At 50.2% G+C, this 20,570-nt stretch overlaps 1 protein-coding gene across 1 annotated transcript in view; it reads right to left on the reverse strand.

The window, feature by feature from the left end:
* The window catches only part of LOC144723746 (kinesin-like protein KIF16B), a 90,416-nt gene extending 76,120 nt beyond the window's left edge, over window positions 1-14,296 (reverse strand). The window contains exons 1-3 of the mRNA XM_078602678.1: window positions 14,120-14,296; window positions 8,908-8,977; window positions 7,145-7,264 (exon numbers count right to left, since the gene is read on the reverse strand). Coding sequence (XP_078458804.1) covers window positions 7,145-7,264; window positions 8,908-8,977; window positions 14,120-14,166 — 237 coding nt within the window. The 5' untranslated portion in view covers window positions 14,167-14,296. The remainder of the gene's footprint in view (window positions 1-7,144; window positions 7,265-8,907; window positions 8,978-14,119) is intronic.
* Window positions 14,297-20,570: the final 6,274 nt, after the last annotated feature.

A 20,570-nucleotide genomic window follows, 5' to 3' on the forward strand; every position in this document is an offset into this window, starting at 1 on the left:
CACCAACCACCACCCACCACCAACTACCACCACCACCACCAACCACCACCATAACCACCACCACCAACCACCACCATCACCATAACCACCACCATAACCACCACCAACCACCACCACCAAACATCACCACCACCAACCACCACCACCACCAACCACCACCACCATAACCACCACCAACCACCACCACCATAACCACCACCACCACCATAACCACCACCACCAACCACCACCACAACCACCACCATAACCACCACCACCAACCACCATAACCACCACCACTACCACCATAACCACCACCAACCACCACCAAATATCACCACCACCAACCACCACCACCAACCACCACCACCACCATAACCACCACCAACCACCACCACCATAACCACCACCACCATAACCACCACCACAACCACCACCATAACCACCACCACCATAACCACCACCACCATAACCACCACCACAACCACCACAAGTGCCGCCCGTTGCTCAGGGGCGTGCTCGTGAAGCAGCTGCCGCTGCTGCGACGAACCATCACAGCTGCGACATGAGACTCCTGGTCCACCCCCCCCATGCCCCCTCTCCTTTATCCCCCCGATATCTCCCTCTCCCGAACCCGCACACAGAGAGAGGGGGGGGGGCGATTCAGAGGCACGAGCAACGTGGCCCGCCGTGCTCATCGGAGGTGCGGGTGGCGAGGGACAACAAAGTGGGGCAGGCGGCGGCGGCGTCTAACTGACGAAGACAACTTGCGTGGAGGAAAATGAAGCGCAGCGGAGAAAATCCGCACGTGCGAGGGTGCAACACTCGATCCCGTGCGGCGTGAACGAACGTGAAGACGGGTCCACACTCGCTGTCCGCCGCCTTCTGCTGGCGAGCCAGGGCACGCGGCATCCTCACCGTACACCCACGGGATGGAGAGTTTCGCAAAAATAAAACTAAGACTACGTTTTTTGTTTTGTTATTTCGCCAGGTAAGGGCCCGCTGAGCTCCCGTAGCTCTTTGTCAGACGCGACCTGGCGATCAACAAGTGGGCTCATCACGTGGGACATTCATAGCAGCAGCCAAATACTCTCAAAGCGTGTTGGGGGCCGTCCATAAATGACGTCACACGATTTTGGACGATTTTTGACCCCCCCCCCTTCGTCACACGGCGTCACAAAAAGTCAGACACCCCCCCCCCCCCTCAAATATGACGTCACAAAGCTCTGCCCCCCCCCACCCCCCAAAAATAAAATATGCTTCAAATCGCTTTAAACTATTGTCATTGTAGTGCGTATTTAATGTGGCACTGCACTCTGATGTTGTAGAAAAATAACATTTATTAAAAAGTCTATTTAATTAAGCAGAACGTGTTGTCTATATTTATTTAAAGTTGCGCATTTTGATGTGATGTCACATTTCTCAACCCCCCCCCCCCCTCGTCACACATCGTCACAAATGTCTGACCCCCCCCCCCCCCCCCAGGTGCGTGACGTCATTTATGGACGGCCCCTTGATGCTAAATATGCAGGGGGGAAACCCGGAGGATTTCAGCAGCTCGCGTGCATAGCTAGCTAGCGAGCGTCGCCAGGCAAAACCTCGTGGACGTCGCCAGGGACACAGACCGGGCCTTGTGATCATCACGTGCCCTGTGATCATCACGTGCCCGATACTGGATACACATTTGGACCGTGGTGGCAGGACAAGGATCAATTAAAAAAAACAATTAATTATTACGCGCTTGACCCTGACGTCAGGGCCGAAGCAGTCAGGCTTAAAAGACGGGGTTATACTCTAATATATAACGGAAGTCGGCAAAAGCGGGAATTGTGGCTCAGAAAATAAGATGCTCACGATATGCAGGAGAGTAACGTGTACACGAGAATCTCTTGCTTGTTAGAACGAGATGTTCACCGAGGGAGGGACGGTAGCACAGTAGTTAGCGCAGACTCGGTTGGCTACGTACTGTGCAAAAGAAGTTCAACAGACATCCACTGCGCTATGCCAAGAAGCGCATAAACCATCACGTGAACTCCAGCCATCCTTGCAGCAGTGGCCTTTGAACAAAGACGGTCACTGCATCTGGCACGTTCAGATGCGCTTCTGCGGCCGTCTGGTAACGCTCCTTCCGATATGAGGAAGCCACTGGAGCTTAAACACTTTTAAATCATCAAGATTGAAAACTAATTTCTTTCGAAAAGTTTTTGGTGTTTAGTTTGTTCTCATTCCCCCGCACCTCCAATTAGCACGCTTGGCTACGTACGGTGCGAAAGAAGTTCAACATACAGACAAACATACAAGCCCAAGTTTGAATCTCTACCAGGGCTAACACATCGGTGGCAAGTGACATCTCTCTGTACTCGTCATGAGTAACCCCCCCCCCTTCGTCCCCCCATTTCACCAATTCACCAACTCACACTGATGGGCATGGTGAAGTACAGCTGAATGAATTGACATGGGGCAGGTCTTCCTCCAAACTAGATTAACAAGAGGGCTGGAACTGTTGCTAATGATGTGATGTGATACCGTCTGTATTCAGGCTAACAAAACTGTATAAATAAAACAAACTCCATACAAAAAATACAAATGAAATTACAAAATTTTGATTTACAAAAAAGGAATGCATTCTTCAATTGCAACAGGAGCCCCAACATTTTTTAAAAAATCCAAATCTCAAGGGGGAATCATTAAATTCCTCCGGAGCAATGCCGAGCGAAACATCGACCATCTCACAGCTGGTAAGCCGACAGCTGCTTTTAAACTCCGACATAGCTTCACCTCGGGCGATGTGATCGCTTATGATCCGCACTGGACTCTGTTCCCGGTGTTCATTGTTGTCATTCACCACTGCTAAATCAGATTTTTTTTCTCTCCCCCTCTGTAATATGTTCCATCTGCCTGTAATTTACTCCGGGTCTCCCTAGAGAAGAAGAGACTCATTGGAGCTGGAGCACGGTTATATATAAATGGAGGTATTGATCGCCGACAAGAAGCAAGCGGTGACATCACCGCACTGCGCCTGTGCAATCTCACCTGGTTATAAATATAAACATCTCTCGTGAATAATGGGATGTGTATGTGTGTTGAACTTCTTTCGCACCATACGTAGCCAACCGTGCTAATCGGAGGTGCAACGAAAGGACAACAAACGAAACACAATAAGCAAGTTCTAAATAAATGTTTTCAATTTAGATGTAAATGCATGGTGACATCCCTAGGCTGTGTCTATGACAGGGTTGGTGTACAGAGAGTCTTGGCATGCGCTTGTACACGCACACACAATCCTAAGTTAATGCGTAGGTTTTTGCAGACAATATTTTATCGACTCGTAAGAGATTGTAGGGTTCGGCCGTGAAATGATCTGGCTTCCTGGATTTTTTTCCGACTTCCTGGATTTGAATTCCTACTGCCTGGGTTCTGTCCTGAAGATGCTTGGTGCAGTTGCAAGCGGAACGTCGCGTATCCGAGTGCTAAACTTGGCCGTGAGAATTTGCCGTTCGACTCGGCGGCGAGCCGAAACACCGACGACAATCGACTCGCCGCTTAACGCCAGTACGCGTGAAAAATACATTTTGTTAGACGTCAACACGGGCTGCGACTGAGTTTAACGCCCCGATAAATGTACAACTGCACTGAAAACAAGCAACAAAGTTGCAGTTTAACAAGTAGGCGTTCATGACCAATATTATCCATAATATGCGTTTTTTTGGGGTTAGATCGCATGAATATAACTGTGTCTTTAAGCCTGCCACCACCCGACAGCTATTTAGTAAGGTTTGTCACGTAGACAAAACATGCCAAAACAGTTACTAGTTCTGCACACCGGTGCTTTGGAGAGTAAACCCACAACATTTACAATTCGAGCGCCGCGACGTTTCGCCGGTAATTACAACCAGCCTCATCAAGCGACAGCCAGAGAGTTGCAGTGTCGAATGGAGGAGGATGTTACGCAACATTCGACGGTTGCTACAAGGTCACGTGCAGGGCAGTCGCGTCGCCCGTTGAGGGTCAAGTTTCACGTTGACGTCGGAGGGCGACAAGCAGCAGCTGCCACTCGCAACAAACCTCGTGTACGGCGCAGAGGGCCGACACGGTCACCGCTGCTGCTCGCAGACCGGGGCAAGGTGGCACTAAGCTCCAGGTCATCCCAAGCAACGCCATCGTCATCATCACATTTGAAGTTTGCGTGTCTCTCTCCCCGTGGTCGCGTGGATTTTTTTCCTCCGGGTCCTCCGGTTTTTTCCCTCCACATTTAGAAACACGCATTGAGGTTAATTTCCACGTGATAAGCCACTTTGTTGAGCTATCATTTGTGGCCACTTCTGAAAAATAAGTTAATACCTCAGTGGACTTTACCTGGTAAGATAAAAAATCAGATAAGTTTTACTTGTATATTTTTAAGTAATTTGTTGACCTTTCCCATACTTTGCACTCCTATCGTGTTTTCGTATTGTTTGTTGTCGTAACGTTCTTACCCGCCCCTATAGCTCGACATATTACTCCAGTGTCAATACATATAATGATTCTGAGCATTAGCCACGAACCATCCACTGCTGGATGAAGGCCTCCCAAACAGCTGTCGCCATCTCTCTCACTCCTACGATGTGAATAGTTCCCCCCCGCCCCGCCCGGTACAGACTGCGATGTAATAAATAATCCATCCGGCACGAGCTGATTTCATTGCTCCGTCTCCGCGGTGGACGTCCCGCCGCGTGCGTCGCCCCTCCTTCGCGTGCCGCTCCCGTCGCTACATCTCGCGAGGTGTCCTGCCGTCGCCCGCGTACAAATCCCAACTCGTCCACGCGACGTCTCTGAACGTGCGGTTGGTTTTTGTTGGTCTCTCAATGTAATTCGCAGCAACACTGGCGTAATTCTCTCTTTTTTTGCAGTTGCACGCCGGAATCCGCGCAGCAGCGGCAGCCGCCGTGGCCACATGGTCGTCTCCAACGGCAACGGCAACACCACAAAGCACTTTTCAAACGCAGGCACGGACCGGTCCCCTTCTGGGACTCAACCGTCACAAATCTCATCCCAGCGGTGCATTCTCCCCCCCCCTCTTCCACGCCCTCCCCTCCCCGACGACGCTAAACATCAATAGAAGCCCCGGCGCTTGGCTCCGGAGACCTTGAGCTTGCCACCTGTGTCTCTGCTTTACCCAGCATCGTCTGCGAGTTGTCCCGGGACATTCACAGATCACCGGTTGTTTTTTTCTCGTTGTTGTTGTTGCAAGTTGTGCAAAGCATATAAAGCACTCCGCGGACGACGCGTTTACATGCAGCTCCTCCCCTCTTCCGGTATCTATCCGTCAGATGGTCTTCTTCATCACGCGATGTGTCCCATGTACATTATTTTACTTCAGCCAAACGACGCCGTGCAGTCGGTGACCATCAAGTGATGACTGAGACGGGGCTTGCTCACGATGATGCCGCCTTGCCCACTGTCAAATGACCGTCGTGCCCTCATCCGGCGGTGTCGAGATGTTCTACTCATTCTTCCTCGCCGCGATGACCCTGTATATTTGGAGTTTGAGTGTCTCTCTCCCCGTGGTCGCGTGGCATTTTTATCCGGAGTATTTGGCCACGTGGCGAACCACTTCTGTGAGCTGACAAAGGAACTTTACAGTGTAGCTCAGTGGGGCTTAACGGGTAAAAAATAAAAATACAATTGTTTAGTTTAATGTCCCAGGTATTTTGTTGTTGTTGTGGCACCTCAGGGGTGGTTATCCCGACTCCCACGACCCGCCAGCCGACCGCCGACACGAAGAACTGCCGGCCGGCGCCATCGGTCAGAAACTCGGCCACCACCTGACCAGGCCCGGTCTTACACGGCGGTGGCCAACAACCATTCCAAAGGTGAAGCCGCTCGGGAGAAGGGCCGTGCGGAGGGGGTGGGGGCTGCGGGGGAGCATTGTGGGAACGTGGCACGCGTCCAGGCGCTCCTCGTCGCCTGCCATTGTTATTTACCGCTGCGTTGTGCGAAAGAACGCCGAATGTAAACTGTACATACACACAACGTAACTTGAAAAAGTGTGGTCTGGGACTGTTTTGTTGTTGTTTTTGCTACCTTGCTCAATCTTATTTAATAAATAGATTTTTTTTTGTTCATATTTAGTGACTTGCGTAACATTTTCTCTATTTCGCACTCCTATCGTTGTTTTTGTATTGGTTCGCTGTTGTAACCTTTTTGTCCCGTCCATACTGGACATCTGTGGGTAAAGAGCTTCACGGCTCATCAGATTCCTCCTCCAGTCTAAATAAAGACTCCGATTCTCGTTCCATACGACGCAACTGCGATAGGTGAGCGGGGGAATAAACCGCGTGGCTCTGAAGATGAGACTGGGCCTTGTCGTGGGAATGTGGAAGGCACTATTCAGCGTGGGAACAGCTTTACAGTTCGACTGACAGAGGCTCTGTCCTCACTGCTCTTGGTGGCCGCATCGCGCGTGGCAAACGAAACACAGCAAGCAAAGAACTTACGGCATACCCCTCGCTTCTACGTTTAAAACTACATTTTAACAATATATAGCAGTTCAAACCGTCCTGTGTTTTTACAGAAAAGCTGCGGTGATTTAAACATAAAAAAACCCATTTTGAAGAGGATCCTGCACTGCAATGTTTGGCCAATCCCTTTGTAAGGCGCCTGTCGTATGCGAGAGGAAACCGGAGAAACGGGACAAGTCCCAAAACAACACCAGGGGATAACACTCGCAGGTGTGCACAGGCAGCATGAACGATGCTCGGCACACAGGGGCTCACATGGCTTATTTTCAATGAATGAACGGTGATTTCAGAAAACCTAAATATTGGTTGGACAGCTTAACATTCCAACCGTGGCGCTGAAAATAAAAAGTCCGCATTATGATCCAGCGTACCAATCCGCGTGACCAACAGCTTACTTTGTTCAAGAGAGACGGGTTTCAAGTCAAGCTCCTGCCTCCAGCGTGGAGGAGAGAGTCCCTTCAATAGAAGAGATCTGTCGAATAACCGCGGAGGGCGCGGCGAGACGGGCAGGTGAAGAGCGCGAGGGTAAACCCATCGCGGCACTCGAGACATCGCGGCGAAGACGGCGTCGATTACAGCGGCGCGAAAGGGAGCAGAGGAAACTTCCCCGGTCCGGCACCATGAGGGAACCCGCGTGCCGATCTCGCGCGCCCGCCGATCATTACCGTGTGCTGGGTGGCGAAGTCCGGCGCCGCCGGTTCCACGGACCAGAAGCAGCGGTCGAAGGGGAACTCAGTGACGAGGTCTCGGCTCCCACCGTTGCCGACGCCGCTCCACCGGGAAGGCTGAGCCACGGTCGCCGACGGTCGCAACGCGCCGGGCGGGGAGAGCAAAGAACACGAGGATAAGCCGCGGGGATCTCGGAATTTTTACATCATGACAAAAGCTGAACAAATTGGTCGGTGATGCTCCTGCTGTTGCTGCTTTGTCAGTGGTGCACAAGCATAACTGACAAAAAAAATCTGAACACACGAGTCAATAATACTGTGGCCTTAATATGTATGTAAAATCAGCGACATTTTGGGTAACGTCGCTGATTTTACATACTTTTTTTAATATGCCTTCTTCACAGCATATTCAAATAAAACTGAGCTCATATCGAGGGGTTTACTTTTGCGCCATTGCTCCAAGTCCGAATGTCAAACACAAATCATCAACGGCGAGTGCCCAAATAAATACTTAAAACAATCCCCAGCATCTTCAAGATTTCAAAATCAAATAAAATGCTTTGTTTATGTCGAGAGCTTACTTTTTGTGCTATCCCTAAAGGAAACAGCGGGTGCTGTGTGGATGTACTGGTCCTCGCGATGAGAACGTGGAATTTCCACCACTGGCTCAAGTGCCGCCGCATTGCTCGTTTGAGCGACATTTTTTTACTTCTCGCTGAAGCAGCGTAAGCACAACGCATGACCCCGCAAAGGCCGAGACGAAATTAAACTTTTTAAATGTTACCAGGTAAGGCCCACCGAGATATACAGCTCTTTTTTAGAAGCAACCTGGCCACAAATGATAGCTCAAAAAAGTGGCTTATCACGTGGGAATTTATAGCAGCAAAATACTCGAAATGCATTCTAAATGTGGAGGAGAAAACTGGAGGACCCGGAGAAAAATCCACGCGACCACGGGGAGAACATGCAAACTCAAAATATACAGCAGGCGTCAGGGTCGGGATCGAACGCACGACCTCCTGCGTACCAGGCGAGGTGGTTAACATCTCGCCACCGTGGCGACAAATGATGGAGTGGCAGCCAAAGGACGGAACACGCCCGAGACAATGTCCACCGCGGAGATGGAGCGATGATTCCAGCTCGTGAACGCACGTGGCAGCACGTCCGTCGTGGAGCTGGAGCGATGAATTTAACTCGTGCAGGATGGATTATTACCTCGCAGTCTGTTTAAGGCCATACGGAGTGGGGGAGCTATTCACATCGCAGGACCGAGATAGCCGACAGCTTTGGGGAGGCCTTTATGCAGCAGTGGATAGAGCATGACCGATGGTGATGATGAACTTCTTTCGCACCATACGTAGCCAACCTGTGCTAATCGGGGTGCGGAGGAAGGACAACAAACTAAACAAAAAAAGCAGTTCTGAACAAATGAGTTTTCCATCTGGACGATGTAAAAGTGTGTAGCTCCAGTGGCTTCCTAATATCAAAAGAGCGTTCCAGACGGCCACAGAAGCGCATCTGAAAGGACGCGATGCGGCGATGGTCAGCCAGACGCCGCTGCTGTGAGGTTGACCGGGAGTTCGCGTGATGATGCTTTACGCTCCTTGACGAGATCAGCGAGGTGCTGTGGTTCATTTGCGGCAAGCACTTTGCGTGTACCGAGTGCGACCTTTGTCACGTTGAAAGATGGTGGTGAAAGATGCGGTGATGCGAGCAGTGGTGGCCGCTCCTTCGCACTGTCCGCGAGCAGTGTGGCGTACCTTGACATTTCTGATGGACAGCACGTTCTCTTTCACGTCCACGATCACCTCCTCTGTGCACTGCACCTCCCTGTCAACAGGAACAACAGGGAAGGGACAACAGCAGCATCTCTCAGGGATAAGTACAAAAAAACTAGTTTAAACTAAGCAAAAAAGTACAAAAAACAGATTTAAACTAAACTAAAAAGTAAAAAAAGCAAACAAAAATCTAAACTCAACTAAAAAGTAAAAAAATACATTTAAATTAAACTAAAAAGTAAATAAAAAACACATTTAAACTAAACTAAAAAGTAAACAAAACACATTTAAACTAAACTAAAAAGTTAAAAACACACATATCAACCAAACTAAAAAGTAGAAAACACATTTAAACTAAACATTTTTTTTTTGTAAAAACCCCACATTTATACTAAACTAAAAAGTAAGCAATTTTTTATTCGACCAGGTAAGGCCCACTGAGCTATATAGCTCTCTTTCAGAAGCGACCTGGCTATCACAAATGATAGCCCAATAGAGTGGCTTATCGCGTGTACATTTACAACAGCCAAATACTCGAAACTCATGTAGATTCTACATGTGGAGGCAAAAACCGGAGGACCCAGAGAAATATCCACGCGACCACGGGGAGAACATGCAAACTCCAAATATACAGCCGTCAGGGCCGGGATCAAACCCCACGACCTCCTGCATACCAGGAAAGGCAGTCAACAGCTCGCCACTGTATGACATGCTTACATGTATGGAACAACCAATTAGATTGAAGACTCATTCTAGATTAAAAAGGAATTTGTTTAGAACTGCTTGTTGTGTTCAGTTTGTTGTCCCTCCCCCACACGGTTGGCTACGTACGGTGCGAAAGAAGTTTAACGTACACACGGTACAACAGGCACTTGCCCCAAGTGTGACAACGTCTACAGGGGGTATCTTTGTATTTGTTAAGTTCAAATCAGCATCAGCGGTCGACTCATCTCATCATCTCTTCAGGGCGCATAAAATACCGAGAGCATCCCCTTGTGAGAATTCAGTCAAAAGTGGTTCTGTGGCATGCCTACTCCCCCGTCATAGCAACGTGGAATTTCCACAACTACCACAGAACCGGCGTCGGAACTGCGCACGGCGCCGAGCAAAGCAATAACATCTAAACATCGACACGACGATGGTTAACTCGCCTGATCTTGATGTTGACCCAATGTCATATTACAGGAATCGTGCACACTCCGCAAACATGCCAGGCACCTTTGTCAATCCACTGCTGGATGAGGGCCTCCCCGCGCCCGACGACTCGTGGGGGTTATCCGACCATACTTCACCACGCTGGTGTGTCACAGCGCGCGTTGATGAAGGCGGGGGGCATACATAGGACGCGGCACCATAACGCAGGACAAATACCAGATTATAAATGCCCAAGCGAGTATTGGGGAGGCGCTCATCATCACTGGAAATTCCACGTTCCCGTGGCGGGTGCCAGGCTATCCACAGAACAACACAACCACTCCCCCCATCACTAAGTGATGCTTATGGCAGTATTTTATCAGCCCTGGAGGAATGACGATGATGGGCTGAGTCAACGCCCGACAGTTTGAAATCGCTGCAATGTTAACTTGCAAAGCTTCTCACGATACGCACACGCGTATGTATGATGAACTTCTTTCGCACCGTACGTAACCAACCGTGCGAACCACACAAACCACTAACCGTGCAGATGGCCACGACTACGATGATGATGATGATGATTCAACTCATCCGTGCTGCTGAAACAACTGATGATTAGATCATAATGATAGTTATGAATTGAGCTCAACTCTGTTGGTTCGACAAATGATGATGGAAACTGGATGATGCTGATGCTGATTACGAAGTTTGGAACCTGATCGTCTCAGCTCATCTGCGCCGCTTGAGCAAACCGATGAGTGTGATTAAATTGAATCTTTCGATTTAAAGCTTTCGTGACTGCAGGGATTCATCTTCTTGGTTCTTTCGGTAAAGTCACGTAGAAGGGAAGTAATAAAATAATTAAAATAAAACATAATAAAATAATTCTCACGACGTATCGGCCACAACGCACCTGAGAACAGGTCTGTTTCTTCACCTGAGGACGGCTGCTTGCGTTGTGGCCGAAACGTCGTGAGAATTATTTTATTATGTTTTATTTTTATTATTTTATTACTTCCCTTCTACGTGACTTTACCGAAAGAACCAAGAAGATGAAATGGAATCTGCTTTTTCTTCCCCTCCCGCAAAGAAACACAGTCGTGAAAGATGTTCAAACACCAAACAGACACCTTTCACGACGCACCAAGCCTGCCTGGTGATGTCTGGAAGTTTGAAACATTCTCATCAATCCAGCAAAATTGTTCATAATTAAGCAATTAGCATTTTCAGGATGATGATGATGACAACGGTGACTTATAAAGTTTGAAACACAGTCAATTGAGGCTCAGAATGTGCTGCTGGAGCAACCGACCATCATCAGTCGACTCCGGCTGATGAATGGTGCGGTCTGGAACATGGGATGATGATGAGCATCATCATTATTTCAGCTCAACTGTGTTGGTTACAACAACCGACAGAAGATGGTGATGGCTAAACGGGTGACGGTGACGAGCGTGAAGTTTCGAACAATCAATTCAACTCAAATTGTTGCTGCTCGAGCATTCGATGGCGCTTTATGACGATGATGAGTTTCGGAACCACGATTTCTCTCACCACGCGGCTTCAAGTGCGCCGCTGACGACGATCGATCGCTGCAATGAGTGAAAAGCGATCGATCAACTCAGATCCAACTGTGACGTCACTCCAACATCTTGGTTCTTTCGTTAAAGTCACGTAGAAGGAAAGTAATAAAATAATAAAAACAAAACATAATAAAATCATTATTTTATTATAAAAACAAAACATAATAAAATAATTATTTTATTATTTTTGTTTTTATTATTTTATTACTTCCCTTCTACGTGATTTTACCGAAAGAACCAAGAAGATGAATCCCTGCAGTCACGAAAGCTTTAAATCGAAATTTAAAGTCACTCCAACAATCACGAACTCACACAAAAGACGAAGATTTGAACCGATCGACGTGACTTTCACGAAAAAACTAAAGAAGATAAAGATCCTCGTATAGCCTTAACAGACTGCAGGGGCAGGTGCTCTTTAGCGAGTATCTATGAAGGCCGGCAAGGCACACGAAGAGGGTGGGTGGCCAGCAGCACGCCCGGCCGCCTTTGTCTCCCCGGTGGCGATGTCTGTACACACCGCTACACCAGGTACGACCTAGCAGGGGCAGGCTCAGATATAATCGTCACCGGTGTTGGCCGTGAGTGGGAATCGAACTCGGGGGGCCTGGTCGCAGCGCTGCTAACCGCTGCGACCGCCGCTCCCCGCGCATCAAACTCACACAGACACAAACTCACACACACACAGACTCACACACACACACAGATTCACACAGACTCACACACAAACTCACACACACACAGACTCACACACACAGACTCACACAGACACAGACTCACACTCACACAGACACAGACTCACACACACACACAGACTCACACACACAGACTCACACACACAGACTCACACATACACAGACTCACACACACACACAGATTCACACAGACTCACACACAAACTCACACACACAGACTCACACACACAGACTCACACACACAGACTCACACAGACACAGACTCACACAGACAGACTCACACACACAGACTCACACAGACACAGACTCACACACACACACAGACTCACACAGACACAGACTCACACAGACACAGACCCACAAAGACACAGACCCACAAAGACTCACACAGACACAGACTCACACACACACAGACTCACACACACACACAGATTCACACAGACTCACACACAAACTCACACACACACAGACTCACACACACAGACTCACACAGACACAGACTCACACACACAGACTCACACACACAGACTCACACACACACACAGACTCACACACACAGACTCACACACACACAGATTCACACAGACTCACACACAAACTCACACACACAGACTCACACACACAGACTCACACAGACACAGACTCACACAGACAGACTCACACAGACACAGACTCACACAGACACAGACCCACACAGCCACAGAATCATAGACACACTCACACAGACAGAGACTCACACAGACACAGACTCACACACACACAGACTCACACACACACAGACTCACACAGACACAGACTCACACACACACAGACTCACACAGACACAGACTCACACACACACAGACTCACACAGACACAGACTCTCACACACACAGACTGACACAGACTCACAGACTCACATACAGACACAGACTCACACACAGACACAGACTCACACAGACAGACTCACGCAGACTCAGACTCACACAGAATCACACAGACACAGACTCACACAGACTCACTCACACAGACTCAGACTCGCTCACACAGACACAGACTCACACAGACACAGACTCACACAGACACAGACTCACACAGACACAGACTCACACAGACACAGACCCACACAGACACAGACCCACACAGACTCACACAGACACAGACCCACACAGACACAGACTCACACACAGACTCACACAGACACAGACTCACACAGACACTTACACAGACCCACGCAGACACAGACTCACACAGACACAGACTCACACAGACACAGACTCACACAGACACAGACCCATACAGACACACACTCACACAGACACAGACTCACACAGACTCACTCACACAGACACAGAACCACACAGACTCACACAGACACAGACTCACACAGACACAGACTCACACAGACTCACACAGACACAGACTCACACAGACACAGACTCACACAGACAGCAACAGACTCACACAGATACACTCACACAGACTCACAGCCACAGACTCACACAAACACACACGCACAGACTCACACAGACCCACACAGACTCAGACTCACACAGACACGAGATACACACAGACACTCACACTCACAGACACACACTCACACACAGACACAAGACACACACGCACAGACTCACAGACACTTACACACACACACGAGACACACACGCACTCCCACAGACTCAGACTCACACAGACACGAGACACACACAGACACTCACACACACGAGACACACACGCACTCACACAGACTCAGACTCACACAGACACACACACGCACACACACGCACGTGTTCCTCCACAACTCACTTCTTGCTGCGAGGCCTCACCCTGACGACCACCCTGACGCTCGTCATGGCCGTGCCGGGCTGCACTCAACCTGGTTCATGTCCCCGCTCGTGTCCCCCCACAACGAAGACGGGGACAGCGCCCGGGGTCGCGGGACCCGGTCGCTCCTCCGGGCTCGCCTGCTCCGGGAGTCTCCGCTGCCTCTCCCCTCCTCCCTCCCCTCTCCCCTCCTCCTCCCTCCCCTCCTCCTCCCTCCCCTCCTCCTCCCTCCCCTCCTCCTCCCTCCCCTCCTCCTCCCTCCCCTCCTCCTCCCTCCCCTCCTCCTCCCTCCCTCTCCCCTCCTCCCTCCCTCTCCCCTCCTCCCTCCCTCTCCCCTCCTCCCTCCCTCTCCCCTCCTCCCTCCCTCCCTCTCCCCTCCTCCCTCCCTCCCTCTCCCCTCCTCCTCCCTCCCTCTCCCCTCCTCCTCCCTCCACTCTCCCCTCCTCCTCCCTCCCTCTCCCCTCCTCCCTCGCTCCCTCTCCCCTCCTCCTCCCTCCCTCTCCCCCCGCGATCTCGTGACCACGCCCTCCTCACTCCGGGGGGGGGGGGGTGTAAGGGATAATTTAAAGATGTACACTATGAGACATCTCCTTTACCAGTGGCAAAATATAGTAATGGGTTTTTACCCTTTCAACTGGTACAAAAACTGACACCTTTATACAGACTCACACAGACAGACTCAGATTTAGCAAACAAAAGAAACAACTCTGATAATGAATCATTATCAGAGTTGTTTCTTTTTGTTTGCATTTTGACTGCTTGTGTTGTGGTTATTGCAAACATGATGCCTTGTATAAAGGTGTCAGTTTTGGTACCAATTGAAAGGGTAAAAACCTATTACTATCATTTAAAGAAAATTTTTTTAGCTTTAAATCGTGGCTACCAATTCGATTCTCTGTCCGGGAAACGCCTTAACGGGTCCGTGATAACGTGTCAACCCATGCGGTTTGATCACCCCTATTGTTGTGCAGGGAAATTGAGTTTTTTTAGGTCCATACGCACTTTTCAATACGGGCAAATGTGTTTTTTTTGTCGATTTGTGTTTCCCCCTCGCGATGGGGCTTCGTGTGATGAGCGTTGATATTTTTATAAGGGGCACGGGGTGAGCAACAAGGTCTGAGTTGGTCTGTGATACGGGGTTGATAGGTATGCGAGTCACAACACTATAATTTTAGTATTTCAATCGGATCCTAATTGCTGTTGTTGTTGTTTTCCAGTGGCGGATGATGTCGCTGCTTCTGCTGTGTATAATGCCATTTGAGTGATTTTCAGGTAGGTTTGCTTCGCCTTGGGATTGTTGTGAAATGTTGAGTACATTGCCGTGCTGTGTTGCCTTGCGGCTGTCGAACCCAATACATTATAACGAGGTCGCACTCGTGACACACAAAGTGTTCGCCACAAATGTGCCACAATACATCGCTGCTGATCTCGTCAAGGAGCATAAACCATCGTTAAAGTCACGTAGGTATAAAATAAAACAAATCATCAAAATAAATCAGCAGACCATGCTGTCCCACCTGATGACGGACGCTTGTGTTGCGCCCGAAACGTCGTGATTTTTATTGATTTATTTATTACCCACGTGGCTTTACCGAAAGAACCAAAGAGTATAGAATCCTGCAGTCACGAAAGCTTCAAATCAAGAAGAAACCATCGTCACGCGAACTGCGGTCATCCTCGCAGCAGCGGATTCTGGCTGGCCATCGAACCAAGACGGTCTCACCGCGTCGCGTGGCGCTTTCAGATACGCTTCTGCGGCCGTCTGGAACGCTCTTCCATCCAATATTAGAAAGCCACTGGAGCTATTCACTTTTAAATCATCATCGTCTAGATTGGCAAACTCATGTCTTTAGAACTGCTTGTTGTTGTGTTTAGTTTGTTGTCCTTCCCCCGCACCTCCGATCAGCACGGTTGTGCTACGTACGGTGCGAAAGAAGTTCAACATACCCACGGTAACATTGATGTGTTGTGCAAAAGGGCCATTTGCTCTGAACGTCACCTATTATTTAATTTTTTTTATTTAAGGCCGAGTGGGGTGTGGAACATTGGTTGACTTGCTATGAGGCACACGTGTCACCACTGCGCCACCTTGCGATCCTGTCTGCATTTACTCAAGCTATGAACAATTAAATATTGACTTGAAGCTTTCGTGATTGCAGGAATTAATATTCTGTGGGTCTTTCGGTAAAGTCACGTAGATAGGTTCAAAGAAAATAACAAAAAAACGACGACGTTTTGGTCGCATGACGTCCTGATGACGACCGCTTGTGTTGCCACCGAAACGTCGTCGTTTTTAGTAATTTTTTGTTATTTTCTTTGAACCTATCTACGTGACTTCGCCGAAAGACCCAAAGAAAAACTATAAACATGTTTTTTTATTTTACCAGGTAAGGTCCGCTGGAGCTATCTACCTCTTTTTTCAGAAGCGACCCGGCCACAATTTGATTGCTCAACGATGTGGCGGCTTATCACCACGTCGAAATTTACAGCAGCCAAATCAACTGGACGCGTGATGTTGATTCTAAATGTGGAGGGGGAAAAACCGGAGGACGCGAAGAAAAATCCACGCGACCACGGGGGGAACACGGGGAGACTACGCAAACAACTCGCAGGACCTCCTGCATACCAGGCGAGGGAGTTAACATCTCGTCACACGTGTGGTCCCGTCGATGACAATAGCCCCAAGTCTGATTGTGTTCACCAGGTGAGAAAACTCAAGAGACCAGGTCTCGTTTGCAAGAGTCACCTGGAGGGGGGGGGGGCATTTTTCTGCCAGGGAGCAAAGACTGCTGCTATGTTACAATCCGAATCGAGAGTCACCCGGGCCACCGAAACCGCAAAAGCACAAATACAGAGACTCCTCGACTTACGAACTGCCACGTGTGTACCGCTTGTGTGTGTACCGCGTGTGTGCCGAGTGCGTTTTTCGGCAGGCAGCTGTCTCCTCGTGCGGTTTCGCTTTCTTACCGCCCCCTTTCCTGGAAACACATTCCTGCGGAGGGAGCTGGTAGGAACGTTGGGTTGCTCGGTCAATGGCCAGGGTCAACGGCGGCGTGGTGTATTCCGCAAATATGCCCGACTATGAGGGTGGGCACAAGCCGGCGTGAGTAGGTTAAACGTTGAGTTTTATAAGGGCACCACGGGATGACCAGCCCCTCCCCACCCAGCCCCACCCCTCCCCACCCAGCCCCACCCTCCCCACCCAGCCCCTCCCTCCCCACCCAGCCCCACCCTCCCCACCCAGCCCCACCCCTCCCACTCCCACCCTCCACCCAGCCCCTTCCCACCCTCCCCACCCTCCCCTCTCCACCCAGCCCCACCCCTCCCATTTTTGGATACACGACGGACGGACGGACACAATAATCCCCTGTGGGCTGGTGGAACCAGGTGGTTCCTACCAGTACAAACCTGTCTGTATCTCGAGTTGCCTTGTCGGAACCTCGAGCCGTCGTAAGTTCAAACCGCCGCGCAAATCGATGGCGGTGGTCGTTCCGGTGTCAGGGCCCAAACAGCAAGGAAGCGAAAAGAAATGAGACCATAGCACACGAGATAGCGCGTGCCTGTCAACCCCTTATCAGTGCCACACTTTATTACAGACCAATTCAGACCTTATTGGTCACCCCGTGCCCTTTATAAATCTCAACGTTCATCCTGCAACATCTCATCGCAAGGCAGAAACACAAACAAATAGATAATTGTTTGCCCGTATTGAAACGGCTGTACGCCGTATGGACCTGAAAACTGAATTTCCCTGTGCAGGAATAAATACGTCTCACGAGAAATCGACAATATTGCGCAACAAAATCGTCACCGCCCACCAAGGCTGTAGCCCCGCCTACGAGGAGACCGCCAGCCAATAGGAGCGCTGGTTTTCAGATAGCTATTAACATATTGACATGGGGGCGCCCGCGACGCGTTGTACGCCAATGGGATGACAGCTCCAAGTGAGAGCCTCATGTTTATTAAGTAGGTCGTGTGAAATCGGCCAATCGGAACCGACCGTTCGACGCCGGCTCATGTTTGTTAATTAGGCAAGCCGAGCACGCGTTCAACTTGATACTCTACTATGTTAATAGGTGACGGTTCGGGCGATGGCCCTTCTTCATAGCAAATACATTAAGGGCCATTGTCCGAAACGTCGCCAGTTGTTTATTTTCGCTTTTAAGATGAAGCCTCCTGCTATTGACGAGTGTGTTACAAAATGTGCACCACCGATAACGCAGCAAGCAGCGTCACCAAATAATGCAACTTGGCACGAGGCCGAAGATCGGCAAGCCACGCGTGGTGAGGCAAAGTGTGGGGACCTCCCGCCTCTTCCGAGCCGTACAGTCCTCGTGGAAGAGTAGGCCAACTCCGAGTGGCGTCTGTGTTGGGATTGTGTTGGCCAACAGCGCCACCTGCCGTGCGACAGCGTGACATGCAGCGGATGTCTCTGGCACGCGAAAATTCCGTTTGCAAAAACTCCTTGCGGCAATCCACTGCTCAGTGCAGGGGCGGGGAAGCTTTGGTCTGCCCAGGGCCATTTGGAAATTTAAAACATTATTCGCGGGCCATACAAAATGATCAACTTAAAACTTAGCCCGTGAAATTTGGTCAAATATTTAATTAACTTGCCCCTAATGCGATGGCTGGAACTGCTTCTCTTTTGGCGAGGCGTGTGATGTTAGCCGGTATTGATGATGTTGCTGCTACTCGCAACTGCTTGCCCAGGTTTGCTCCTAAAGATTTATTGAATTTCGAGTCCCGCCTGCGGTTGCCTTGGCAGGGCCACTGGATGAAGACCCTCTGTGCGAGACCACGAGGAGCTGTTGAACCATCATACTGCACCAGGCTGGTCAGAGCGGGCTGGTGAAAGGCGGGTAGTAGGTAGCAGAGAAAGAGCAGAATAAGGGGCCGTCCATAAATGACGTCACGCACCTAGTAGGGGGGGGGGTCAGACATTTGTGACGATGTGACGATGGGGGGGGGGGGGGGTTTGAAAAATGTGACGTCACATAAAAATGCGCAACTTTAAATAAAATAGACAACACGTTCTACTTCATTAAATAGACTTTATAATAATTGTTTTCTTCTACAACTTCAGAGTGCAGCGTCACATTAAATACGCACTACAATGACAATAGTTTAAAGCGATTTGAAGCATGTTTTATTTTGGGGGGGAGGGCAGAGCTTTGTGACGTCATATTTGAGGGGGGGTCTGACTTTTTGTGACGCCGTGTGACAAAGGGGGGGGGGGGGGGGTAAAAAATCGTCCAAAATCTCGTGACGTCATTTATGGACGCCCCTAATTAATTTAGCAATTCTACTCTGACGTATGGCGCTGCCGCCGTGGGATCTCTATGCCGACGTCGAGCTCTGCTCGCCACGAAGAGGGCTCCGGGAAGCGTGTTTATTGTTTGCGAATGCTCCTCCGTCGAAAGGGGCGCATACTACAATTGCTTAGTACTGGTAGGAGCCTCCTGGTTCCACCAGCCCACAGGGGATTATTGTGTCCGTCCGTCCGTCGTGCATCCAAAAATGGGAGGGGTGGGGCTGGGTGGAGAGGGTGGGGAGGGGCTGGGTGGGGAGGGGCTAAGTCACCCCGTGGTGCCCTTATAAAACTCAACGTTTAACCGACTCACGCCGGCTTGTGCCCGCCCTCACAGTCGGGCATATTTGCGGAATACACCACGCCGCCGTTGACCCTGCAGGCCATTGACCGAGCAACCCCCCAACGTTCCTACCAGCTCCCTCCGCAGGAGGAATGTGTTTACTGTGTAGCGCCGTAGATGGGGCCGCACTTACCTGCAATGGTGGACGGGGCCCATCAAGGGCGAGGGGAGGGGCTGCAGTGCCAGCCCAAGAGGTGAGGGGCTGCTGGGGGCTCAGGATCCCACACAGCTAAGCCCTCCTCCCAACATGGGCATGGGGCATAAAAGGGCACCCTCTCCCCAGCCGATCTGGGCAAGTCGCAAACAGAAGCCAGAAGCCCAGCCAGTTTCGGACCCTGGACCCCCTCGCCCCGCTTGTCCTTGCAAGGGCCGGGTCGCTGTGCGGGCCAGTGGTGGGACTCTGGGACTCCCGGCTCTACGCCCTTGTAAGGGCGAGGTCCGAGGAAGCCAGTGGTCTAGACCCGCACCTTGGCTGGGTCGGGTCAGATAGCCTCCCCTAGGGTAACCATAGCCGGAGGACCTGGGAACGGAGACGAGGCTAGGCACGCTACGTAGATAGGCAAAGCACAAAGACCTCGGGGAGTAGGCTAGGGTAACTGTATAAGAAGTGTCAGGAAGCACGTGGTGTGTGGATATAAAGACGTACCCTCTACAAGTGTCTCTAGAACCCATGACAACTGCATGGTCCAGAGTGGACATGGCCACAACTGCACTGCGGCTTGCGCCTTGAACATCACATTCGTGGGGGCTGACAATCGTTCGAGTCGTCTTCGAGGAATCAC

This window comes from Lampetra planeri, chromosome 18 (genome assembly GCF_965212315.1).
Source record: "Lampetra planeri chromosome 18, kcLamPlan1.2.h2, whole genome shotgun sequence".
Taxonomy (NCBI): domain Eukaryota; kingdom Metazoa; phylum Chordata; class Hyperoartia; order Petromyzontiformes; family Petromyzontidae; genus Lampetra; species Lampetra planeri.